This window comes from Coloeus monedula (genome assembly GCF_965178545.1).
Source record: "Coloeus monedula genome assembly, chromosome: 1".
Taxonomy (NCBI): Eukaryota; Metazoa; Chordata; class Aves; order Passeriformes; family Corvidae; genus Coloeus; species Coloeus monedula.
In genome coordinates, this window is record NC_138781.1 from 78,275 (window position 1) to 105,579 (window position 27,305).

Genomic DNA, 27,305 nt, shown 5'->3' on the forward strand with positions numbered 1-27,305 from the left:
AAAATTTCTAGTAAGTTTGTAGAAACAGCAGAAACCTTCAATAAATTTTCTATTCCACACCTTTACATCTTTTACCACATGAAAGCGAAAGGGCAATTCCTATTCCATTCCTATAACCAAGCTGGATGTTAAACATTATAAGATGTTAAAAAGCACAAACACTTTAAAATCAGCCAAAGACAAAACTGCATCTAATTCCTTGAACTGCAAATGGCCACAGGTTGGGAGAGCATTTGAGAGAAGAATTGTACTGGCTGTGTTTGTATTCTTCTCTAGGGATGTGTTATGGTCCCAGCAAAGATGGGATTTTGTGCTAGATCAAAGGCTCACTCAGGCCAGGTCTGGCAGCTCTTACAGTCTTTTGCTTTCACACCCTACTAATGGAATAATCTTTGGGAGGCATGATAGTGTTTATGTGATACCGATCTGCACAGCCTGCCTAATTCCTTCTTCTTGCATGGTTTGCCCTAACTGAAAAGTTCATAGCTCCATGCAAGTCTACACTCTTCTACAAAAGTTCTAACTACAAATGTGAAAAGAGTATTTCAATACTTAAATTCTCCATTCTGGCCTTTATCTAGTAGAAGAAACTCCAGAAAGCACCGAGCAGTAACAGAAGCAGCATCTCGTCAGCCAAGGTTTTGAAGCTTATATAGTAACACTTTATCTTAGAATTACTTGGATAACTGGAAGAGATTACTATTAACATTAGTAAGACACTGTCTTTCTAGAGGCTGGAGTTGTTTCTCTTTTTATTGTGAAAACTCAAATGTTTCAAACTTTTAAAAGTTAGTAAAAAGCAATTATTACTAAATTCTGCATTTTTATCCTTGATTTCCACTGTTTTTTTAATCAATGGTGACAAAAAAATGGCCAACTTGCAAGTGGGGGCAGTGAGGACAGTGTGGAAGGAATGGCCTGATGGGAGTCTCTCACAAGTTCCTTGTAGAAGCAGCAGAGTGTGGGGGCCCCACCACACCTGCCTGTAAACAGACGTGCAAGGATCGTGAGACAGAATCAGAAACCAAGGAACAGCTGCAACACTACAAATTTTGGGATACGAACAACATCCTTGGATAGCTTTTATGGCTGTCACAGTATGACAGCTTGGAAGGCAACGACAGCAGTCAGCAGGCTGGGGAAAGCAACGAGGAAGCCTTCTGCAAGAAGATCAGCAGTAGAAGGAATGCTAAGGAAAACCCAGGTCTGGGTCTGGTTCTGCTGCTCTTGTCAAAAGCCACAGAGAAAGCTCCATGTTGTCTTTGGCTCCACTGCTCCTGGTTAAGGCCTGTCCTCAGGCCTCCCAGGGTCCTGAGCCCAAGTCAGTCAGGGCAGCAGGGCTGTTCAGAGGGACCCTGACAGGCCGCAGAAACAGGACGGTACTTCAGCATGGTAGAGCCCAGCATGGGAGAAGTTCTGCTCCTGGGACAGAATGATGCCGTGCAGGGGCACAGGTGGGCATCGGCAGGGTAGAAGACAGGTTGGCAGGAGAGGACTTGGGGGCCCTGCTGGACAGACAACAAGTGCAGAAGGAGTCTGTGAGGTAAGGCAGCCATAGCAAAGGTCAGCTGCAAAAGGGGCCGTATTAGCACAGGTGTTGCCATCAAGCCTGGGAAAGAGGCTCTTCCTTGCTATGCCACGCTGGTGAAACTGGATCTGGACTGGTGGGCACAGGACCACAAAGATGTGACACTCTGGAGCGAGGCCCGCAGAGGCTCAGTAGGATGGTGGGGGCTGGAGCACAGACCTGCCGAGAGAAGCTGCAAGAGCTTCTCCAGCCTGGAGGAGAAAAGGGAAAAGGGGATCGCCTGGGTGAGTGCGACTGCCATATGGACTGGTGAAGCACAGACAGGGCCAGCCTCCCCTTGGAGGTGCCTGAGATTAGGGTGAGAGGCAACAGAAATTCACTGCAGCATGGCCAATTCACTCCCTATAAGGAATTGGTTTGTAAAAAAACCTCTGACAAAACAAACAAAACACAGGATGGTATTAAAACATTGGAACAGGCTGCCAAAAAATACTCTGGGGTGCCCATCCTTGGCTGGACATATTCAGTACCCATCTGGACAAGGTCCTGAGCAAGTTGATGTAATTTGAACCTGTTTTGTACAACAGCTGGCCTGCACAACTCTCAGAGGTCCTACTATTGTGCACCTCCAAGGTCCCAGAAAAAAACCAATAAATAAAATTGGACCTATTTCTGGCAGGAACAATTGGAGTTGCCTTCTTCACTGGAGGACAACAGAGCAGTTTCAGCCATCTTGATTTTAAAAAAAAAATCACTAATAAATGGAGATTTGGCAGCTTCTTCAGAATTAGGCTACCCTAGAATTCCCTTCTTTGAGAGAGGTAACAAAATCCAAGACCCCTTACTCCCCCCATGTTTGACAAGCTCAATTTGATCCTGAGCTTTTTTTTTTACTACCTATGGCAGATGCACACAACCCACACATTTCACAGGTATTGTTGAGAACCAGAACTTTTAAATTTTAAGTGGCAGTGACTGAAGTCTGACTTGGCAGCTACCAGACAAGTTTCCCCAAGAAGAAACTTTAGACTATAGCTTATTGACAAAAGTGTCTCTACCACTGAGGCTTCTACGGTGGTCAGAGAAAGACTGCTAAGGGCTGACACTCCTTATAAATTGTAACTGTGCCACCCCGCGACCCCTGAGAGAGAGTGGTTTGAGGAGGATTTCTGACTGACTACCACAGGGCCAGTAATATAGTCCAGTAAAATGGCAAAAGCAATCCATATTCTTGGTCCTCCTTTCTTAAGAGCTGGCAAGCCATTGCTGTTGCTAGGTCCCCTCAGAGCCTTCCTTCAGGATGAACAAGGCCAGTTGCCTCAGTCTTTCCTCATGTGCTGATCCAGTCATTCAATCAACCTGACAATCATGCACTGACCTCAGTCCAGTTGCCAATGTTTTTCTTGAATTCAGGATCCCAAAACTGGACACAGTGCTCTAGCAGTGAGCTAACAAGTACTGAGCAAAGAAGGGTAATCAAGTCCCTCAATCTCTTGGCTGTGCTCCTGGCCACAGAGCTGTGGACACTGTTAGTCATTTTTGCTGACAAGGCATACCTCCTGCTCACGCTCAGCTCACCATCCAACAGTGCCTCCAGGGCCTTTCCAGCAGTGCTGCTTCCCAGCCAGGCAGTCCTCCTCTTTCCCAAGGAAGAACATTTGACTTAGCTGCAATTCATAAAGTTCTTGTTGGTTCATTCCTCCAGCCTGTCCACAGGCATATCGACTGGTTTCCCCACCCAGTGATTGGTGTCATCTGTACATTTATAAGCAAGCATTGCACTGCCTCCTCCAGTGGCAAAGATGCTGGACTGAACAGCTGCCAGGACACATCCCTGCAGTACTCTGATGTCAGTGTCTTCATGGCCAAGTGCAACCATTAGCCACCTTCTTAGCCTCATCACCTAAGCAGATGGCTGTCAGCCCATTTAGACCAAAATGTCCCAACCTGGATACAAGACTATTAGGGATGACAGAGTGGCCTTGAAAGGACATTGGCCAGTTCCCTCAGCTCCCTCAGATGCAGCCTGTTGGGTATCATGGAGTTGTATGGGTCAACTTTCCTCAACTAATCCCTGGCCCACTCCCTGTCCACTGTCGGCTGTTCCTCTTGGATGCGTTCACTGATCACAGGGCATGAGAGGCATTGTTAGTGCAGACTGAACAAAGAAGGCTTTGAGTGCTTCAGACTTACTGTCTCTGTCATCACTGGATCACCCAGTCTACTCGCCACGGGGCACACATTTTCCTTGGTCAGCCTTTATTACTAGCGCAATAGCAGAAGCTTTTCTTGTCCTTGATGTCCCTTGAAGATCTCAAGTACAGCTGAGCTTTGACTTTGCCGATACCATTCCCTGTATGCCCAGGCAACATTTCTAAACTCCTCCTCTGTAGCCTGTCCCTGCTTCACTTCTTGTACATTGCCTTTTGATGTTGGGACCACCTCTGTGAGTTCCCTATTCTGGGCTCCTCATAAATTTGCTCGTTTTCATGCCTTTAAAACAGGCTGCTCTTAAAGGTCCTTAAAGACCTCCCAGTTTCCCTGAGCCTTCAGACTGGCTTCTCAAGGAATCACACCTACTAGTTCCCTGAATAAGCCAAACCCTGCTTGTCTAAAGTCCAAGGTTTGTACTTGACTACTCTCCTTCCTTATTCCCTGCAAGAGCTGGAATTTCTTTATTTCATGGTTGCTATATCCAAGGCTACCACTGATTATCACACCCTTAACATCTTCTTTCTTACAAGTGAATGGCAGATCCAGGTGTTCCTCACCTCTGGTTGACTCAGATGGAGAAAGAGGTGGACAACAGCCATGCAGTGACCAAACCAGAGCAGGACAGCTATTATGGCATGGGATCTGTGCAGAGAATTCCACATGGTGGTCAGTGAAGAGCAGCAGCAAAAATTGACTAAATATTTGCGTAAAAGAAAATGAAGTAGAGAGGCTGAAAAGGAGAGGACAGGTATACAAAAACCTGTCAGCACAGCTAGACAAAAGGTCCTCAGGAATTTGGGGCTGAGTGAGAAGAACAGCAGCCTATACTAAGAGACAAGTATGCCACCGAAGGAGGGGCAGTTTGCTGTTTCCAAGTTGCACTCCACTCAGCAAGTTAAACAAGGAAAAGCAGAAACGGGCACAGCTATGGAGCCAGAATGGTTTTCAGCTGAGACTCTTGCATCAGAATGGGTAGGCAAGGAAGCCAAAGAAACAGAATGGTGGATCACACTCACAGTTCCTGGGAAAAAATGTAATGACTCAACACTAAGAGAAAATAAGACTGACCAGAAGTAATGAGGAGGCAAGGCCTGGAGAAAGAAGTGCAATCTGAGGTGCAGTCACGTGTCCCTACAAACAGTTTGTGGTCTGAGGTCAAAATCGAGGCACAACTGCTAAACTTGGGTCACAAAGGCAATATCAGCTCCAGAGATTTAGGTCCCTGGCTATGAATGAAGATGCCTCTGCAGTTCTCCAAAACTGAATGAGGGTTTCGGTGACAACCAGGTGTGAACAAGGGAAAGATCCAGAAGTGAGGAAAATGGGGCAGGAAAGAACCTGCTGGACAGAACTGGAGTTAATGTTAAATACACTATAGAAAATATTAAGCCTTGCTATGTTACTCAGTATGTCAACTGAGCTTAACCAAGTCCTTGTGTTCATTAAAACTGCATTTTAGACAAAAGATATGCAGTCAATACAAGCAACTTGCATTTAAGTAAAGCATTTGACATACAGTCATAAAGGGAACCACTCCTTAAGACTGAAAAATGGGGATCGGAACAAGACCTGGCATAGCAAATAAGTATTAAGCAAGAAGTACCTCATGGACCATTCATTAATAGTTCTTGTACAAAAAGGAGAAGTATGCTAAGAAAACTTAGTAATGACAAATTTGGGTGTCACTGTAATTGCAAGGCAGAGGATAGTACAGAAAATGTGAGGAAGCTCAGAACTGTATAATGGAGATAGGATGAAATATAGCATTACAAAGCACAGGATCATGCCTCAGAGTCTAAATCCTGCTCTAATATGGGAATTCATCAGTTGCATATGACAGAAAGCAGAAATACTTGTATTAGCCAATCACAGAATGACCAGAGGCTGTATCAATGTGGAAAGGCCATGAATAAAAAACAGCACAGCCATACCAATTTGCAGTGCTCTTTCCAGTAAAGATAAAAAATGCAGGAGTGGCATTCAAGCACTGGTGATACTGGTAATCTCTCCTACTACGTATAGTTCTGGTTTATTGAGAGGTAGATTTAAGAAGGTTTGAAAGAGGTTAATTTAACCTGGAATAGATAAAACAAGTGACTAAGAGGATTTCAAGAGGGGAGCCTCTCTTACTTGGGAAGCTAAAAGCATTTCCCTTGCTGAGCCTAGCAAAACAAAAAAACCCAAGCTGCCAGATCAAAAGTATGTCTCAAGTAACTAGTCTTGAGGTGGCAGTTGTGTCATGGCTTCCACAACAGAGGGAACCAGACTGGAAGTGCCAGGATGTCCTATGCAGTTCCCTAATCCAATCTTCCTATGTGCAACAGTTTGCCTGGAGTGGCTCAGTGATCCTACCCAACAGCACTATGCTCCAGGACTATGGCACAGGCTTGACCAGAGAGCCTGGAAATCCAACAAGAGGTTACCCGTGCCAACTGCCTGAGTCATTACTATAGTGAGCAATACTGAGAACCCACTCCTACATAAGACCATTTTCAAGAGTAAAATGTATTTAATAGCCTCCTCTCTCCCCTTCAAAGTTCTCAGAAAACATAAGCAGGAGTCTGCAAAAAGTCTGTGGGTAACAGATGCTGACTGACTGGAAAACACTCCAGAGGTAGTTCCAGAAAGCTGGAAGTTTTACCCTGTGTTTCACATGCATTCCACAGCCACCAGTGCAAACCCTCCACTTGACAGGACAATGATGTGCACAGCATTTCTTCATCCCACAGATGGTGTAAGGGATTTCTGACACACTACTGCAGCCTGACAGAGTATCTTAACCCAGACAGAGGTCACATCATAGATACCAGCAGTGCGGCTGCACTAATAAAAACCCCACTGCAGAAAAGACCTCTAGCAATTGCTTTATTACTCCATCAGTTAAAGCTGTTGGCTGTCACCAACAAAGATACTGAAAAGCAAGAATATTTGATGACAGCATGGTTCTGAAAGCATCTGTAGAGATTTTTGACACACCTATAGAAGGCTCTACCTATTAAAGGATTATCATGGACTTGGTAAACAGAGTCAGTGGTCTTCTGCTGGCAAAAAAGTTTGATTACCTCTGAGACTTTTAATTTTATAAAGGCAACAGGCAAAATAAAAACCCAAAATAAAAACACTCCCACAACCAACAAAACGAAAACAACCAAACAAACCTAAAAGCACCTCGAAATGAACATACATTTGCAGCAACAGCCTTGCTATATGGGACGTATCATTGTCTGTGAAAACAGTTTGTGTGGGACAGACAAAACTGACAGTACAAGAAACTTAGCCTTCATTATAAAAACGTACAGACCACCAGTAGAGCAAGAATGAGGCTTCAACACAACAACCAGGAGCCTGCAAGTAGTTCAAAGGTCTGGGTTTAATGGTAGCTTAGTCTTTCAAGCAACATGAGATCTAATGGCTTACATATGAGAGGCTCTGCTTTCAGAAGGTGGCAGGAATGACAAGAGAAGGCATAGTATGACATCAGGAGTACCAAAGTGGGCTCACCTCTTTGGATGGCTGGTAGTAGGCACCTGTGAAATGTCACAGAACAGACTTTGGAGCCTGCCAGCAAATTTGGGCTCACACTAGCAATGGAGCTTGAAAACTTGAAAAGGATATGGAGGAAAAGGACACACCTGTCCAAGGGATTCTGAGCCTAGAAAAAGCACCAGTCAAAGCAACTGAGACTAAGATGTGACAAGGGTGTGTGTTTTGAAGCCTTTTGAGACCAAGCAGGTTCTTGGGGACTGTACTGAAGAGGGTAAAGGAAAGGAAAAGTCTGGGAATAATGAGAGAGGAGAACAGAGAGAAATCCCAATGTTTAGAAAGGAAGTAGATGATGGAAGCATTGAGGATCAAACATAGGCAAATGCCAAAAGCTAGACATATCCCCAGGGATAAGAGAATTAGTAACTCTCCAGACAATACAGACCCCTTGGACTCTGTTGTTTACATGGGTTCACTTCAGTCCTACGGTGATACAACCACAAAAATCACAACCTGGAAGCTCTACTGGGCCAGAGACCTGAGTCTGAGCCCACCCCCTCAGGTACAGCCACACTCTGGACCAGGTTTTGGCCAGCCTCAAAAATGGATCAAAAGCATTCTGGAGACCCGAGGGCCCCAGTGCCGAGCTGTCGCTTGGCAGCCCAGCACCACGGTCCCTCCAGCAAGCGGCAGTGCTGGCTCGGCTAACCCAGGCACGAGGCCGCACAGGCCGGGCTGCTCCACGTTCCCAGCCCCCAAGCCCAGCCCCAGCCTGGCTCTCCAGACTTTCACCCACTGTCTACTTACTTTTTAATTAGATTTTTAAACAAAAAGTGAAAGAATTTTCTAAAATTCCTCTAATTACACTAAGATGCTGAACTGATTGTGAAGGGAATAGGAAATGAAAGCGACTCACCCTCTGAGGGAGAATTTTGTCAGCCATCTTCCTCCTCTTGGCACTGTACATTTTTTAAAGAAAAAAACACGTTACCATGGTGACAGATCTAGGAGTAACGAGGCCACCTGCTAAATTATCCTGACATCTCCACATGCTGGTGCACAGCTGTGCATGCATCAGCAAAAGGGTCTCACCCATGCCCAGGACCTCGTACCCCTTCTCTCAGCAGCCTGGGGAGGCAGTTAGGTAAGAACAAATCAGGGCTGTCTGTTATGCATCCTGGAAAGAAGTCTGTAAGTTCTTTGATCACAGCATCTTCTGTGGTGCAGGGTGGCAATGTATGCAAGTGCATGTGCACACGCTGCTTCCAGGTACAGACAAGCGTGCAGGAGGACAGTCTCACGTGTGGCATGCACAGACACACCTATGTGTGTGCACATCTGAGTGGCTGAGCACTCAAATGGCATGTGAACTCGCTCAAACAGACAACACGCATTTATTCAATCATGCCCAAAATTAAGTGCTGAAGAACACACACATATATGTGTGTATTTCATATGATGTATGAAAACACACACATATGTACACCCTTCATTCCTTATATATATACATACACACTTGTTTTATTGTAACATATTTGCATGAGCGGTGTTCTGCTGGCAAAAAAGTTTGATTACCTCTGAGACCTTTTAATCTTATAAAGGCAACAGGCAAAATAAAAACCAAAAATAAAAACACTCCCACAACCAACAAAACCAAAACAACAAAACAAAACTAAAATTGCATGAGTGATGGACAAAGGTAAAAGGCCTTACATTTCCACTTTTCATTTTTATGAACACACACATGGGAAGATGTATGTGTGCCTGCAGAGTGTACACATACTGTGTCCATACCCATACATAGGCACATTTCTATATCTATGCTTTTAAAAACACACTTTTACTCGTGGACATAAACACAAATGCGTATGTGCCTGAGAAACTGTACTGCCAGGAAGACTGTCAAATACACTGTCTTTTGAATTCTTCAGATTCTAAGAACTGTTTGTGCCCACCAAACCTGTCACCCAGCTTTCTCTAACAGGGCCAAGATGGAATTCAGGTCCTATTCTTCATCTCTTTAATTTGTGAGGCCTTTATCTTAAGCAGGAGATGAATCACTCCATCTGTGACAGACAAATGGGAGAAAGTAAACCACCTGCTGCTATTCTGCCATGTCACAAGGACACCCTCCCCCTTACTGTCTTCATACTGCAAGTCTGTCACCAGCAGTGTCCACATAAAAGCTGTTTCCATGCTCATTGGTGTGGCATACCCTCTTCCTATGTTTGTTAATAGTAAGCCAGGATTGAAATATCAGATTCTTAGACTCTTTCCCATCCCCACATAAGCCAAGGCTGAGACACTTTGTGCCTGGAGATACATTCAGTTACACCCAACTTAATAGGTGAACAATGTTCCTTTTAAAAAGTGTAGGAATAATGGGAATGGAATGTTACGTGATATGAAACTCCAATACCTTCCACAGCTTACAAATCAAATCTGCACTGAAACACTTCACAGAATCTGGAAGTAAAGGCTGAGCAAGCACCAGCCTCCCAAAGGGAGTGGGATATGCACGTACCGGCAACAACCCCACAGGCTTGCAAATAAAAAGCAAGAAACAAACAAAGCAACATCCCCAAACAATTTGGGTCTCAACCAGTTCTTCAATAGCCTATTACAGAAATGAGATTTTTGTCTCCACCAAACCTGCCAAGAAAGGACAAGTGCAACCTTCTTGGCCTGCGCTAGAAAACATGGAACGCATTTAACCCCAGAACTGGACCCAAGGTGACAGAAAAAACAGAATGAGAAATGACAGGGAGGTGGAAATGAAAAAAGGGAAAACGTTCAACACATTTTCTGAAGGGAAGGCACGGCAGAAGAAACAGAGAAGCTCTCTGTGTACCCAGGAAGCACTGCTGTGAACTGGGCTCAAGGCAGCTGAGATCACTGCTGGGTCCCAAATCAGAAACACTGAAGTTAAGAAAAGGGATGGGGAACTTTCTTCTGTGAGTTAGGCCATCAGCTTTTAGAAAATACTGTCCTTTAATGCTCCCTGGAAACTAGTTAGTGACTAAAGTTTACCTTAATTATCCAGCAGGGGCAATTTTTCAGGTTATATCCACCCTAGTACCTGAAGGTTGGGCATTATTTTGTGCAGTTTCCTGGAGAATCTCCCGGGAGGTGCTATAGAATGTACATTTTGGTTGGTGCCAGGCAAGGCCTCCAAGACGCACATGCACTGCTTGTGCTCACATGCTGCACTCACACACATTCCTTCTGTGTTCAACCTTTTTCAATTGTTGTGTATTAATACTCTCAAGATCAGTGTCCTTTCCAGATGCATCCCAGATACAAGCATTCCCAAGTCTGACTTGCTGATCCAAGGTATATAACCTGGTCAGAGCAGGGCTCCTGAAGAACTGAGCTTAGAGAGTCATGTTTTACCTACAACTGGATTCCATGACACCACCAGAACACTGTCTGAAGCTGTATACACATCTATAATGATTTTGCAAAAGGTAGCCCATGCAGATCCGCTATGTGTGTGGGGATCACACTCAACACTCAAGATTGATGAGGTCTAATACGTTGCAAAAAGAAATTAGCTAACTTATTTAAGAGAGAATGCATTCAGCAATGTACAAGGTGGGCATATCTAAAAAAGAAAGTTCCTCATAGAAATCCCTCTAATTTTATGGAATTACTTCCAGTGCATATTTGTTTACTTCATATGCAAAAACACTTGGGACAACTGCAAGTTTTATGACCACTCTTCTGAGTGATCATAGTACAAGTATTCACATGACAATGTGAAAAGTTTTTTCCACTTGTGCCATTTACAAACTATTTTGTTAGCCAGTCAGAAATCAGAGCAACTATACAGAACAGGCAACAAATAATACAATAATCTTACTATATTAGAAGAGAACTGTTCATTAACTCTAAAGGCTAAACATACTCAACAGATTTATGGCCTGACAAACCTGTGAAATAAAAGCAGAGTAACTGCAAAACCAGACATTATTAAAGGTCGGTTTGTTCAAAACCATTCACAAACAAAAAAAAAGAGTAAAATTTACCAATGTTTTTCCTGCTTAAAAACTGACAATACATACATCTTCTATTCTGTCCCATTTGATCTTAGAGGTCTTACCCACTGCTAAACAGGTATCATCTCTGCTTCCTCAAATTGTCCTCCTGTATTTTCCTTCCAGAACACTCACCTCCTAGCTCGGTTCTGAGTGGCTTGCTGCTGCTGCTGCACCTGCTGCTGCACCTGCTGCTGTTGGACCTGCTGTGGTGCAGTGCGTTTTCTTGTTGTTTCCATCACAGTCTGGGGCATCCCAGGTCGCACGGAGGGGCTTCCGACGTATGGGGGGCCTGGAGGACCCATGGGACCCCCCTGATGGGGCATTCGAGCTCCTGATGGCATCCCAGGGCGCTGGAGGAAAAGCAAAACAGAAAGAAAAGCCAGTTTGGTTCCTGTTTCTGCAGCTGCCAAGACATTTGTACATCATGCGACACTGGCCCCAACAGATTCCCCGTTCTGACCATCCTGATAAGCACTAAGCAGCAACATAAAGCACGTAAGCTCTGTGACTGGTGTGTCTTGGATGTCATGAGGCATTCAGGGATAAAGGAGACAGGAAACAGGGAGGCAAAATACTAGGTTTGGGAAAACACTCAGTGGTCAGTGGCATATCCAGACCGGGTTACAGCTGGAAGCTCTACCTTCAGCCTGAAAAGAACACCCCATGGCAGCGACACATAGTCCAAACTGGTGCAGCTCACATGCTGCTCAGAGCTGCGAGCACACTCCCACTGCAAACGCTGCACTGCCGAGCAGGCAGCTCTGATCAGCTGGGAGACAGAAACCAGCACAGGCAAAACATCAGGATAAACACTTTGCATTAAGAGCCTTCTACTTCACCTACACCAGAGAGCAGTGTCGGTTCATAATGTAGCATGAATCCTTTAAGAAAAAGGTCATGTCTCCGATCAAGCCTTTAAACTAAAAAAAAGAATGAAATGGATGTGGGAGTTTGTCAGCAGCCCTGTAGGCATTCTAAAGCCCTGGCATTTATGTTGACTTCTGCATGCTCTTGAGAGACTCTCTGGGTCAAGCTTAATGCTGCACAAGACACACAGTAAACCCAATTCTGAATTCTAAAAGTTTATAGTCATCAAGGAAAACAACCAGTAAAATAATTACTGCCTGCAAAATGCAATTCAAAACAGAGAGACGAGCTTAGGCTCATATTGAGAATTATCAATATGTATATGTCCACATATACGCAAAAATACAGACACACACATTCTCTAGGCGTTTGAACCAGGATGAGAAAAAGAATAACCATACAACCAAAGTCCTTGGAAAGTCAAGTCCCTCTACAAAGTATTTTAAGGAAACCAAGAGTCAGTGGCATCCATTATGGATAAACAATTGGTTAAAGGATAGAAATGAGGCAAAAGTAATTGGTTCTGAAAATAAAAGGAAGGCACATGTAAAATTCTGCTGGGACTTCTCATTTTCAGCATATTTAAAACAACCTGGGGGGAAAAAAAGAAACAAAAAAAGCCAGGAAAAAAGCAAGGAAGTGAAAAAGTTTGTTGGTAATCTTAAGTTATTCACGCTTGCAAGGACGAGGGCCAGTTTCAAGAACTGCAGAAGGACTTTATGAGACAGAATGAACACTTAAAAGGAAGATGCAAATGTACTTCAATACATATTGAAGTGAATTACAAAAGGGAAAAAACAATCCGAGAATCACAGACAATGCAATGGGCTCTAAGCTTATTGCTGTCCAGCAGAACCAAGGTCTTGTTTAAACAGACACTTCCAGAAAAAAAATCGGTTCACTGGTTACTAGAGGTCAAGAATGTCATTAAAGAAAAGAAGTATGAGTGGAGGGAACATAGGATATCAGTGTGCCACTGGCCACGGTGTGTCCACAAGTGAGGGTCTGTGAGCAGCTCTGGCTCCTGCAGCTCAGTCATGGCAGAGCAGAGCTGAAACAAGGACAACGAATGGCACAGAAATTCTTAACATATGGAACTGCATCCATGGAAGTAAAAGTAAATATATTGTGACTTTTCATCTGAAACGAGGTGATCCAAGGTGATCTAAAGGGGCATCTGCCAGAGCTCTGCAAAATCAGGCATCGCCTGGGGAGGGCAGCTGGGTATTGACTGTTCACTGCCCCTGCTAGAGTAGTGAACCCTGGCCATCAGCAGAGGGGTCAGGCTCACAGACCACTGAAGGGGTGAGTTTGTCCCACCGTGGGTATCAGCCCGTGGAACCCTCTTCCAAAGGGGTGCTAACAACATCGAAGACATACTTGGCTCAATAGCTGCAGACTGAGAAAGTACTTGGGAGAAATACACTACTGGACCCCAAAATGAGATGCACACACCCCTGAGGGTATGCAAACCAGTTCACTGGGGGTGGAAAGAAAATAGTTTGTGCACAGTCAACATATATAATTCTTTTTAAAAGCTTACTTCATCTTTATCTCATAATTTCTATGATTTCTAAATATGTAATTATGCATTATAATAAATCATAATTCTAAATATAATTTGGACCTGCATCTCCAAATAAACCACACAAATCCACTGTAGCTCCCAAAGCCCCAGCTCAGTGCCCTCCCTGATCATCACAAGTCTTAGGTATTTCTCACACTTGTATCTATAAAGGAAACTGGAGAAAGGAGAGGAATGGATGACCAGCAAAGAACCAATATAACTGGTATGGACAGAGAGGCAAGGCAGGAGGTACGAGAGCGACCAGCGCAGGAATCCACGCAGGTGAATTCAGCAAGTGCCAACGTAAGAAAGCAATGGCAGGTATGGCCGTGGAGAGAGCAGCAGGCAGCAGACAGACCAAACTGCAACTTTGTGCAAAGCTCCAAATGACTTCTGCCATGAACCTAGAGCCCCAAGAACAGCTGGAAGGGAACAGTGCTCTCTGTTCCCATGTATGCGCTCCCACCCTCTGACCCAGGCAGAGTCAGCAGAAAGAAATGGCCCAGAAAATGCTTCTCTCTTGAGCCTGCATTTAAGATTTGTCATCTGTCAAGCCATGCATTGTGGCCTCCTTCCAGCAAAAGGCAGACCACTGGGCCAGCTGCTGCCTGTCAGTCAGCCGGGGACATCTGACAGTCACTCAGAAGAGCCCGGATCCTGAGCACAGCCATCTCACAGAGACTGACTGGCCACATGGATAAAACTGAAGGCCCTTTTTGGTGCTCCTCTAAAGGACACCCCAGGGCTTGAAGAACAAGGTCAGCAAGCTAAAGCTACTTGGCCTTACATCTTCGAACTTCCTTCAGCTTCCTTTGTTAAGCACTAAAATAGAGAAACATAGAGAAAGGACAAACATGAGAAATGAGAGGCAGCTCTAGCAAAAGCACATTCAATCTCATTCCCTGACCACCTCATTCCTTCGCCTCTGTTCTCATGTTTCTATCTCCAATATCACTCATAGATAAAATAATACTCACTATGCAACTGTGCAACTGCCTTCCTGCTGCAAGCCCACCAGACTCCCAAGATTCAGAAATACTTCATCTATGTGAACTTTTATAAAAGAAGAATATACAAGCACTACCTCACCTCATCTAAAAGCAGGTTTTGCTCTCAAACGCATGTGCGAGACAAGACAGTGATGGAAAATACATCGAATTTTTCACAATAGCGACATTAAAAAAAAAAGTCTTCATACTAAAGAGTATTCCAGTACCATTATGGCTTTTGAAAGAGATCTTGAAGGTGCATCTGTCTATGGACTAGGTCTCTCCCTCTCTTCCTCAGCAGGATGGAATCTGTCTTAAACAAGAAGCATCCATGGGAAATGCTGCAGTGCAAAACAGCACTGATACATCCTCCTTCTTGGGAAGTCATCTGCCTGAGACCCCCATCCCTGACTCATCTCTGTAACCACAGTCCTATCTCCTTTTTACCTCCATTGATTCCATTTACATGTATTAATCTGCACAAACACCCCACTGGACAGAGGGCAAAACCACTGTGGGCCACAGGAAATGAGGAAGACCACAGCCTGTCCCCAGTTGAAGGGACTGCTCTCACAGCTCTGAGAAGGTGAAGCAGAGAGCAGAGCAGAGGTGCCTGCAGAGCAGCAAGGCAAAGACAGCACAGTGCACAAAGGCACACGACCAATATTACATGCATGTGTACTGGACCCCAAGAGTTCTGCCAATTGCCTGTATACATGTGCACAGCTACAGCTGTTCAAACCTGAGCACATGGTCAGTGCAGCAGGATACCACCTCCCTGACACCTGCTGCCATATCCCTTCACTGCCTTCCACTGACCAGTTTCTGAAGCCATGTTTGGCTTGTCTACTTTCTTCCTTGCCTGAACTTCCTGTCACATCAGAGCTCTGCCTCTGTCCTCTTTGTCATCCTTAAGAGAACTTCTGCCTGACAGCAGTAACAAGACAACATTAGAGCAGTGCTCTTCTACATTCTTCCACTGCAGAGTCTTTTCTCAGGGGATGTACATCACAGCAGTCAAAACACAGAAGCAGAAAAAAGGTTTCCTGTCTGGACATACCAGTAAGAGGAAAATAACCTGGAGAACTGACAGGTGAAAGTAAAAGAAAGTGTCAAGAAAAGTCAAGCAAAAAATACCCACAAGAGGCCTCAGAAAGAGACTGAACAGAGAGCCAGGAGTTGCTGCATTGCAGTTGAGTGCTGAGCTGCATTTACAGCAATCCCCTGTCCTGACAGACTCCATCCACCTCAGCATCACACAGAAGGCTCTTACGGCTTGTGGGGAACAGCCACCAGCTTCTTGTTAACAGAGACACTGACAGATTTTGAGAATAACCACCACCACCAAGTATACAAACAGCATATTTCTTAACAAAAAAGGAGCCTACAAGAAAGACGGAGAGAGACTATTTACAAGTCTATTACAGACATTTGTTTACAGAGATTTACAAGGGCCTGGAGTGACAGAACAAGAGGGAAGGGCTTCACACTGACAGACACCCCACTGGACAGAGGGCAAAACCACTGTGGGCCACAGGAAATGAGGAAGACCACAGCCTGTCCCCAGTTGAAGGGACTGCTCTCACAGCTCTGAGAAGGTGAAGCAGAGAGCAGAGCAGAGGTGCCTGCAGAGCAGCAAGGCAAAGACAGCACAGTGCACAGTAGGTTTAGATCAGAAGAAAATTCTTTACTTATGAGGGTGGTTAGGCCTGGGTTGTGGCTGCCCCATCCCTGGAAGTGTTCAAAGCTAGGCTGGATGGAGCTTGGAGCAATCTGGTCTAGTGGAAGGTGTCCCTGCCCATGGCAGAACATGAACTTTAAGGTCCCTTCCAATCCAAACCATTCTATGATTTCTATAGAGCATAAACATAAGCAATAGAAGATACCTGATGCTGTCTGGAGGTAAGAATGAGTAACTAGAAGTACCTGGAACCCTTAAGAAATTTAGACTAGACTGATACTGTCTGATGGCAACAAGTTTCTGACTGCACACAGGGTTTCCCAACTGGATGTGTTGTTTCAAAATGGACTCTTAGAAGTACAACAAATAAAACTGGTACAAGGCTTCTCTCCTCCTTACAGTTATAGATGTTACTTCATGAGTTCCCCTTTTTAATGTGTATGAATCTTTTGGAGGCTTAGTAAGCTGAAACATCAGTATTGCAATTCTTGCTTCTTGCCATATTCACCGTCCTCCATTTCCCAAAAGCTCTCAGTCTGTAAATCCAAGTGTTCCAGGTACCATGCACTTTAATATCATGTTTACAACAATCCAAAAGTCTTTAATTTAGAAACCATCCCATTTACAGAACTGTGAATTGTAACACGAGATGAAATTCAGTTCTATTTCATGTGTGTCTGTTCACAGCTCAGAAAAATCTGCCACCAAGCTCAAGTGGAGCACTTGGATGCAACAACAACAAAAAAAAAAACCCCAAAATGTCTTTGTAATCTAAACAAACAAACCTTACAGACCAGCTTTGAGTTCCACCACCTTTAACAGATCTGATCATACCACTGCTGTGATCTAATGTATGAAAGGGATTTTGTATGAACAACTACCAGAATGCGCCTCTTGGCTTTTTGGAAAGGATGGCTTTGGGAGGGAGAGGAACAGCAGAGCTCTGCAGCACCATGACTAGCTTGGAGAGAGAAGAGGCTGGTCAAGAGCTCGTTGTCTCTTCCCTTACAATAATCAAACAACAGCTGGCAGGATCAGATAATTCCTTATGCAAGATAAGCTGAAAAAACTCCTGACACAAAACACTGAATGCTGGAAGTTTAGAAAGGTTCTGGAAGACATCATTAGACTAACCTCCATATAGATGCAGTCCAAAATCCATATAGATGCACTACACAGAGGGCAGCTTTGGGTCAGAAAGCTCTCAAGCTCCAAATCAGAGAGAATTCATACAAACCATTGCCAAGGTTTTTGCCTTGTTCCTGTACTTCCATGCTGCCTTCCACTGCCACATTCTACGTGGGATACTGAACTAAATGATCCAGTCTGACCATTTTCATATTCCTACAGTATTTTTGGTTTTTTTAGAAAGAGAAGAGCAGTTCAAGCACCTCACAGATCCATTTTATCCATACACCTACATTCCTCAGCAAATACAAGTTTTCTTAACCAGCAACTCAAATTTGTTTAACAAGCCCATATTGCACAAAATCACACTGATCTCTATTAAAGCCTTGGCTAGCATTAATATGATTTTATTTTATTAATTATGTATGAACTTTTTTCTATTTGACAGCCTGAAATCAGTCCATGGCTAGAAAAGGACAAAGCTTCAGTCTCTACCAGCAGCTTGCTCACATAGTTGAATGCTGTACAAGGTTTTCACTCTAACAGTCCTATGCAACTACCTCCCCAAACAAATTCCTTGCCATAAGATCCCTTGATTTCTTCCAGGCTGCCCTACTCACCCCAAACACCTCGTTTACCACAACAGGGAATATGCACACAGCAAACCAGTGCCTCCATCCCAGGCCCCATTTGCTGAGGATGCCCTCGCAGAGAGAACCACGCGTGGAGCCCTGAGGTAGGAAGTGGAACAAACTGTCCAAAACCAACAGTTCACGAGGCTCTTTTCTAGCCATTCTAGTGTTAGCAGGCTTATGCTCTGACAAGACAGTATCTATACCCATGACAAAATAAAAATTAGTAGGAAATTTTTCATTAGGAAAGCTCTACTTTTTTCAAACCTGGCCATACCCTCTTCACCTCACTATTTCTAGTAGTGATCTCTACAACCCTGTGACTGGTTGGGAGAAACAGTCACTTCTATTCACTTAAAACAGATCACCATTCAATTTTTGCAAAAATATCTTTAGTTCCTCCCATTCTAATAAAACCCCCGTAATTTTTATACTGTACTGAAATATGAGACCTTGAGGTCATGCAGTTCTTTCTCATCTCAAAGAAGCATCACCAGTAACTCCATCATCTTTGACAGCTGTTTACTTCTTTAACCAGTACCTAAGAGCCTCCAATGACATTGATTTTACAACTTACATAATCAGTCTCTATCCTTACATATTATAAATAAAACCAAAAATACCCCTATTCCCTTATTGATGAAGCCTTCAGACGTCTCCCACTCCTACTGCCCTCCGAGTTCCCAGTCATTTGGCTTGTTAGTCATACAGATTACCAAAATCAGAAAAACATTCTGGTAAGTATATGCCATGGATTTGCAATTGCTTCTGCGTTATTCCCTGCCCCACTTCCCAATCAGGCTAACAGTTCACTTGATGTCTTATTAGCTAGACACTAGGCAGCTCACAGGACATCCTAGCCTTTCTCCTGAATGGTGACATTTCATTTAAACCCAGCAATGTATCAGCAGATGAAAAACTTGTGTATGAAATTAATTACTCATCCCTTTTTCCAAATCACTGATAAATCTGTAATAGAGCCTCCATACCCACGAGACCTGTTCATCTGTTTTAACACTGACAAGTTACCTATCATATATATAAAATATTTGTTTACATGCTGGCATGCTCTGACACTCTTCTTTCACTGTTGTAAATGCCATTTAATGTAAGACAGTTTATGTATTTACCATAAAATCCTATGACCAGATTTCAGAGGTAGACAGGCACACAAAAAAAGGACTAAGGATAAGCAAAGGAGTCACATCAGTGATACACGGGTTTGTATGAATTAGCAATCTTGGAGTGTAACTAATATTAAATTGTAGAGATTAGCAGAACTATGAAGTAACACCTATAGCAGAAAATAAATATGGATAAGGACTTATATTGCCCCAGAGAGCTTCCTAAGCATAGCAAAGAGGACAAAGACCAAGATCACTACGGGAAAAAGAAGGTGATTTGAACTGACAGCCAAGTACACTGTAAATACAGCTATGACTCCAGAGTTAAGACAGGCACATAGACCTTTATACGGGTATCTGGTGGATAAAAGGCAAAAAGATTGGCTTTGGAAGGAAGATAAAGTGGGAACAGCAAAAGGACACAGAAGCAGATTAAAAAGGTCAGAACAACGGGACAAGAAAATGAACCTCTCAGCAGGTTCTTGCATGCAGATGACACAGCCAAGGTCGCCAGCACAAGGCACCAAGCGAAGGTTCCTGCCATCGAGTCACAAGAGGACAGATGTCTGGACAAGTGTTTTGACAAGACCTGCACCATGGACCTTCTCAAGACTAAACAGGCTGTTTGAGTAAGAAAAAGAAAAACCAGAAAGAAACAAAGGAAAAAGCAGGGGAGGTAGACAAAGGCAGGATCCATTTAAGGGATCCAGCCAGCAATGAGGCCTGTGGTAGGGACTAGAGGATAGAGGAAACCAAGGAAACGAATGACCTGCAGCAAGACGAGTAACTTATTCAACAAAATATAAGGCAACAGCTGGACACCTAGACAGATGTCATAAAGACTACCTGAAATGTACTACTGGACAGCAGAAAATGCATTGATAAAAAGATAATCAACATAAATGTGGTGATTAAAGCCATACTTGTCCATAAAAATGCTAGAAAAAGAGAGGAACAACAACAACAACAACAACAAAAGGACAAAGTACAGGATGAAGCCTTTGGGGGGAAAAAAAATTCCTCCCACAAAAACGATGTGCAAGACATTGATGAAACAGAACAGGAGTAAAAGCACAGTAAAAATAAATAACTGAAAGAAATTTAACCTTTTTTAAAGCCCAACTGCTAACCAGAGGTGTAACAAACTATCAAGGTCTCAAGTAGGAAGAGAATGAAGCATCCCACTTGAGAGTTTTAACCTTTAAGAGATTTCACCTTTCAGGGGGATCCTATCTGCCTTGGACAAACGAGGAAGAAGACATTGTCTAAGCTGGCAATATGGAAAAGCACAAAAGCAGGATCAGGTGCACAAGAGCAAAGGGCAAAGTGACCTTAGGAAAGGAACATATGTTTCCAGAAAGATCAAGTGAATCTAAGAGCTAACTGCCCTTAGGAAATACCGCAGAATTATCCTGTTCATTTAAGTGCCAACAAAGCAAAAAAAAAAAAAAATTCTCACAACATTCTACCTCTGTTTGCTTCTCCCAATTTTTAGGGGTGAAAAGAAAATAATTTTCAATAACCAAATTAAATAATGTTATCATAGATAGAATGAAAAAAAATTTAGCCATTTGAAGAAGAGATTGGTTCCTGAAATTAAAGCAGGATCTGACTCCAAGAAATTCCACTAAAGTTTGCTATGCAACTTGATTTTTCAAGGAATTAATTCAGATGTTGACACACTTTGGGTAGTAATAGAACACAGGAACCAGCACAAGGTAAACTCAAGGTAATGGCTGGCATGGCATGCTCTCTTACTTGGTAGGATACAGGGCCTGGAGAGATAAAATGAAGTTGTAAGTTTTTTTCATTTTTTTTAAGTAACGGAAGAGTGACAACCCCAACCCATGTTTCGATCAAAATGAACCTGAGACAAGGAAGAAACTAAAGGAAAGAACAAACCAGGCAGCAAAGCAGAACTAAGGGAGATGATAATGAAGGAAAGGAGAGGGTGATACAAGAAGTGTTCAGGCACCAAAACAACAGCCAAGAAGCGTCAGCCTCGCCAACAAGAAGCAGGAAGATGACAAACACATAGAGATATTCCAGGCTAATGCATGTATTCAAGTAAGATGCTACTGGCAACAAAACTCCCAGGGCAGAAAAGGCAGACTTTCCTGGCATCCAAATAAGTAATGGAAATGAGTTCTGCTATATTCATTCCAGTATAAATTAAAAATTTCCCAGGCTTAAGAGCCCTGCATGCTGCTTTCACATGAAGGCCAGCTAGACGTGGAATAAGCAAATTCACATAACTATTTTTGCCTTTCTTCTTGATACTAAAGGAAGAGCACTGGTGTGCAAATGCCAAGCGAAACTTTAGATAAGGCAAAATCATCCCATCTGCCACCCTCCCAACTTGCTTCTGGTTCTGCTCAGACACAGCCATCACAATCCAGACCACCTTGACAAATCCACACGTCCACAACAAAACCACTGCTACCACCTGCACACCCGCTCTCTGCGACCCCTGAACAGCCGCCAATCTCACCCAGCCTGCTCCTGTACACTGGCACCACATCACCTCTTCACAGCTCTCACCAACACAGAATGCCACCTCAAAGTCCCTAGCCATGCCAGTCCCACCACATCCAGGATCTAAAGGACACGCAAGAGACTTCACATCTGGAGTGAGCCTGAACCATGGAAACAGCTCAGTAGTCTGGCACAAGCCCCACAGGTTTCTATGATCTCTGTACAAGAGCCCCTAGCTGATGTCTTCAAAAAGGTGTCACAGGAGGTGTCAGAATCCTCAAGAAAGAAGCACTTGGGACTATCAGCATCCAAACAATATTGCATTCCTTGGGGCTCTTTAACAGCCTTATTTCTGTTAAATGTGTATCAATGCTAGAAATCCAAATGTTATAAATGGTGACTGCTCTCAGACACTAGAGTCATGTAAAGAACGTTTCCAATGGCAGCAAAACAGGGTGAGCATTTCCCCTTAAATGGAGATCGAAGACCTGATTCTTAAACAAAAGCTGGAACATTTTTAAAGACCTGAAGGATTGCTTTAATTAAGCATGGCACCCTGAAATTCTCTCGTGGGTGAGTTTCCATTGACTGTTACAGATCTGCACAGCTAATCTCTTCAAGCCCCTGAAAGTCACCTGTTAAGTAGCCAGAGGATACATACGAGCCAAGACTGGAGACAAGAACCAGAGGCAGCACCCCAAGGCTTCATCAGGCTCTCATCAGAACTGTTTTTCAAAACACAAGTTTGATTACAGAACAAAGTGTCCTACAAGCCCATTTGGGTTAGATCCAGCGCAGATTCTGCACCATGATCAGGCTGAAAAGCATGCTATTCACCATTCATGGAGAATCACAGCAAAAAGCACAGCACACATCCCCCCAGACACAAGCCTGTATTATCAATGAATCAGTGCATAGGCTGGGGGCTCCACAGACCCCGGTGTTCCCCTGGTGAGGCAGCTACCAGCGCCCCAGGAGCACACTGCAGGAGCCGATCCAGCCCAGCACAGAACCTCCAGTTTCCACTCATCCCTCTATTCAGAGCCAGCCAGCTCACTAACTTTCCCGACTCACCACCCCATGGACCAGAAACTCAAAAAGTTTGCTTTTCGTAGCTTTGCGAGCCCCTCCTGTAACTTCATCTGTAGCCATCAGGGTCTGCTCAGCCTCTCTCACTCTCTCTCTTCCTCTTTCTTTCCCTTTTCTGCCTTTTTCTCCAACTCTCCCCTCTGAGTCCTGCTGGGCTCTCACACTTCTAATAGCGCGGAGTGGGGAGGGGGCCCCTTCAGGGCCTTCCTGACGGCCCACTCGAGCTCAGCCTCAGCTGCTGCATTCCTCCACTGATAAGCCAGAAATAGTTTGTGCTGCCGGGCTCTGTCTGTTTACTCTGCAGGGACAGAAAATCCAGCTTTTTAAACCTCTCTGTCCAAACAGCAGAGATAAGCAGGAGGCAAATTGAAAAACACGTCTCCGTTTTCCGTGGTGGTGCTGCAGCCTCTCCTTCTCTGCGTCAGGGATAGGCAATTCTGGGGCAAGGGGAAGGGGGAGGGGGCAACTTAAGCAGTGACACAGAGCTCAGCACCTCACAGAGATGTTTTCCCATTAGAAAATGCAGCAGGCGAGCAGTGGTTTTCCCTTGCTCCCACTGCTCCTCCCGCACTGCATTTCCAGGCCCTTTCCCCAGGGACCTGGCAGGCAGCACACAGAAACATTCGCTGGCAGCATTTCCAGCATGAGAGACGAGAACTAACCCCTCTGGACAAGACAGAGAAGCAGCGGGAGGCCAGAGCTGGGAACAGGGAGGGACAACATGTGGAAGCGAGGGGAAAGAAAGAGTGTGAGATCAGCGGAGGAAGGGGGTGGGGGGCAGCATGGCGGCACAGCTTCCACAGCTTGTTTCCAATACTCCCACTGCCTCTCCCCAGTGACCACTCCAGGGATGCTGGTACCACTGTGATGGATCCACCAGAGACCCCAGGTGACTGACAGATGCAGACAAATTATTAACACCACAGCTGCTGCAAGACATCAGCAGCTCACTGCTTGTCACATAAAGCCCTGCACGACAGAGTGTGAGATCCCAGGACACTGCTGGGAACCTGAAGCCCACGGGGGAAGGAGAGCAGCAGACCGCCCCCTCCGTGGCCCTGGGGCGAGCGTGGCGCTGGCAGCACGGCGGCCATTCCACAAGCAGAGTGTGGCTCCTCCGTGATGGCCGAGCCCGCAGTGATGGCCTGGGGCACTGATCTGCTTTCCGACAGTTCCATGTGCCCGCGGCTCACAGGCGCCGATGTTCCCTGGTCTCCCTTAACACAGCAATAGGCGAGATGTTGCCAGGTTACAAGAGGGGTTTATTCTACTCCTCTGCTTGAAATTCTTGTCTAGGGGCTGTGAATTTTCTGGCAAGACTGCAAACAAGACAGAATCAGATCAGAAACAAATAAAAAATATTCTACCGTCATCCAACATTAAAAACAAGCACAGAAAAGACACTGCACTGACTAGCAATGAAGGGCAAGCCATGAAGATCACATGGCCTTCTGAACATGGAGATGAAGACAGTGACCTCCACTGATTTTTAGGGTCACCCCAATCTAAGAGCTAGTGTGTGGCAATAGCCCTAGGAATCACAGAAACTTAGGGAGCATGACCATTGTTATCAATTCCCCCTCTCAGCGCCTCAAAAGGAATATGCCAAGCAAATCAACATAGCCATGCCTCGTTCTGTGCTGGAACAATTCCTCAGGTTCTAGCTGAACTAAAGGCACGTATAATCTGGAACCAACTGCTGCGTGTCTGGTGGACATGGCAATGTCAGGTTAACTTGATCGGGAGGGGTTTTTCCAACCTAAACGACTCTAAATTCTACATGCCAGCATGATTGGCAAGGCAGCATCCAGGTGGTACCTGCCATGATTTTAGACCCCGGACTCACACAGAAATGTTGGCTCCCATCATGTGAGCCCCTTCCCTGCTCCCGGCAGACACCGTTCATTCTCCTCACAGTCTGCACTAGCTGTTGGGGCCGCACTGGCCGGCGGTCCCAGCAGTCCCAGCCCGTGCGGCTGTTTCCCCCCCACCTCGCGGGAAGCCGTGCGGGCCCTCACCGCGTGAAACGGCACTGAGGACGGGCCGCAGCGGCTCCTCTAGCAACCGTCGTGACGGGCCCGGCGCACCCCACGGCCCTGCCCGCCCGCTCAGCGCGGGAAGGGGCGGCGGCTCCGGGCTGCGGCGCGGCGCGCGGTCCCCCCTCGCGTCCCCCCGCGCTCCGTCGCCAGCACCATCGGCACCGAATGGCAACGGCGCGCCCGGCACGGGCAGGGCGTGCGCCTGCCACGGTCCCGGCCGCGCCGCGGGCGGGGACCGGCCCGGCCCGATCCGCCTGCCCGGGGCCGGGCCGGGCCCGGCTGGGCTGGGCTGGGCCGGGCCGGGCGAGCAGAACCGCGGCGGGCGGAGCGCGGCCCCGCGGGCCCGGGCGCAGCGCGCGCATGCTCGGCGCGGCCGCGTGAAGGTCAGCGCGGGCCGGCGGGGACGCGCGGGGGGAGCGCTTTAACCCCTCCCGCGCCTCGACCGGCACCGCCCGCGGACGGAGGGCGGGGCGGCTCCCGGGGCTGCGGAGGACAGAGCGGGGTCGGGCTGTTCTCGGGACGGGTGGGAGCGCTTCGTCCCGGCCCTTTGTCCCCCCGCCGGAGCATGCGCTCGGCTGCGGATTTCAGGGTTTTCTTATTTTTCCCCTTAGCTGCAGATACAGCATGGAGCCGCAGCTGCCCCGATCTCCATCGATAGCCACTGATCACCTTCCGGAGCAGGAGGACATCTGCTATGAAGTGCTACTAATTTAAGCTGCAGACCATACAATATATACTGTAATCTACCTGGATGTTCTTAACAGACATCCAAATCAGATTTCCTTGAACATCAGATTCCAGGGCCAGCCACTTGAAAATTAGGGAATGGCACACTAGCTTCAGCTGTCAACTGAGTTTAAAAAAAAAGTTTAAAAATCCTGTAATAATAAAAACTCAGTTCTTAGTTAGTATGATTGTAGTTCTCCAAGCACTTCAGAAAATAAATCAGTAGAAACAGCTCTTACGTTTTGCAAATGGAAAATAAGGTACAAATGGATGGAAATGACTTGCCCAACATCACCTAGCTGAGAATGAAACCCATTTCCTGTGATTCTTCAACCCTTTACAATAGTGTCCAGGAAAACTACTGTGTGAGGCATTTGCACAAAAGGGTGACAGTTACCATGCAAGATTTTCATTTCCCATATTAAGAGAAACAGCATATAATTTTATTTTAAATGGTTTGGTTTTCTATTTTCCCAACTTTTTTTTTTTTTCCCATAAAAGTATAGATTCTTTTAAAAAGTGACCGATTCAACCTAAGTCGTCCCCAACTGCTTCAAGTATCCTAGCAGCTCCCAGCCATCTCTGGCCTGGAAGTTCTCTGTGCCATAGGGCTCTCTGCAAGTCTTGTGTTCCTCCACGGTTTCTTGAAGGCTGAGCACACACTGGAGCCTCATTCATACTCACTTTCAGCTCGCTTCATGTCACATTCCCAGACCATTTCATTTCAGAGAAAGGCTGACCTCCTTCCCTGGTACTTCCTGGGGCTCTGGGAGCCCACCTGGTCTCTGTGTGTGTGGTTTGGTTTAACTTCTGTGCTGTTATTCAGGCTTTTCAGGCTGTTAAACTGATGGTCTGATTAGAAAAGAGATGAACCACGTTGTTGTTTTAGGGAGATACGTTTGCTGCTACTTGCAATTTTTTGATCTGTAGGTAGTTACAGAAGTACGTGAAGGTGCTGATTGCCTTAAGCAGGTGTAGTTTCCCTCATCCAAGTTTCACTAAAGTCAGCATCGTGCTTTTCACTGAAATTTAAAGTATTTGCAGCAGTTTTGGAATTGATGCAGTGTGGCATAGAAGACATGCTGGAACCAGACAATATCCCAAGACTGAGGCTCTGCTTAATCTAAAGAAATGTCCACTTGTTCCTGAGTTCAGAATTATTCAGTAGTCTCATTAACAATATGGATAATGTACTTAGACAACATGCTTATTCAATTTCCTGGCAACATACGGTTTGGAGAGGTTACAAGTTTGCTACAAGAAATTATTAAAATTAAAATCCAGAGGAACTGGAGACGTGTCCTGTTTTTTCCAAACCACAATTCAATCAGAAACAGTGCACAGTTCCACATCAGGATAGATATCAACGACTGTCTAAACAGAAGATTGGGAACAACTGGCTGAAGAGTTTTTTTCAGAAAAAAATATCTGGGGCTATGATAGATCATAAGCTGAATGTGAGTTAACAGTACTACACTGACACAAAATAAAGAGATAAAACCCCCAGAAGATCAGGAACTGCAGGAGTGCTGCCCCACTGCTCTCATCCCCTTGGTGGCAGCATAGGCACTGACAACAATACTCTAGATTAATCTTTTCTCCTCATTTTTGTCTCTCCTCCTTCCCCCCAGCCCCTGAGCTCTCCAGGGCACAAGCTGTTCCAGCTCAACATTTCCTTAAGGTTGCAAAATTAAATTTTGCCAGAATTGCTGAAGAACTCTTC

General features: G+C 45.2%; 1 protein-coding gene across 5 annotated transcripts in view; it reads right to left on the minus strand.

Annotated features, from left to right (window-relative positions):
* SMARCD3 (SWI/SNF related BAF chromatin remodeling complex subunit D3) overlaps positions 1–27,305 on the minus strand; it is a 76,174-nt gene that overhangs the window by 29,433 nt on the left and 19,436 nt on the right. For 2 of the 5 annotated variants that reach the window (XM_082289046.1, XM_082289042.1), the window contains exons 1-3: positions 22,803–22,969; positions 11,398–11,615; positions 8,142–8,184 (exon numbers count right to left, since the gene is read on the minus strand). In XM_082289046.1, coding sequence (XP_082145172.1) covers positions 8,142–8,184; positions 11,398–11,615; positions 22,803–22,880 — 339 coding nt within the window. In that variant the 5' untranslated portion in view covers positions 22,881–22,969. Of the gene's footprint in view, positions 1–8,141; positions 8,185–11,397; positions 11,616–12,104; positions 12,158–22,802; positions 22,970–24,835; positions 25,045–27,305 lie in introns of those variants that run through there. The other 3 variants (XM_082289043.1, XM_082289045.1, XM_082289044.1) reach the window with 3 other exon arrangements.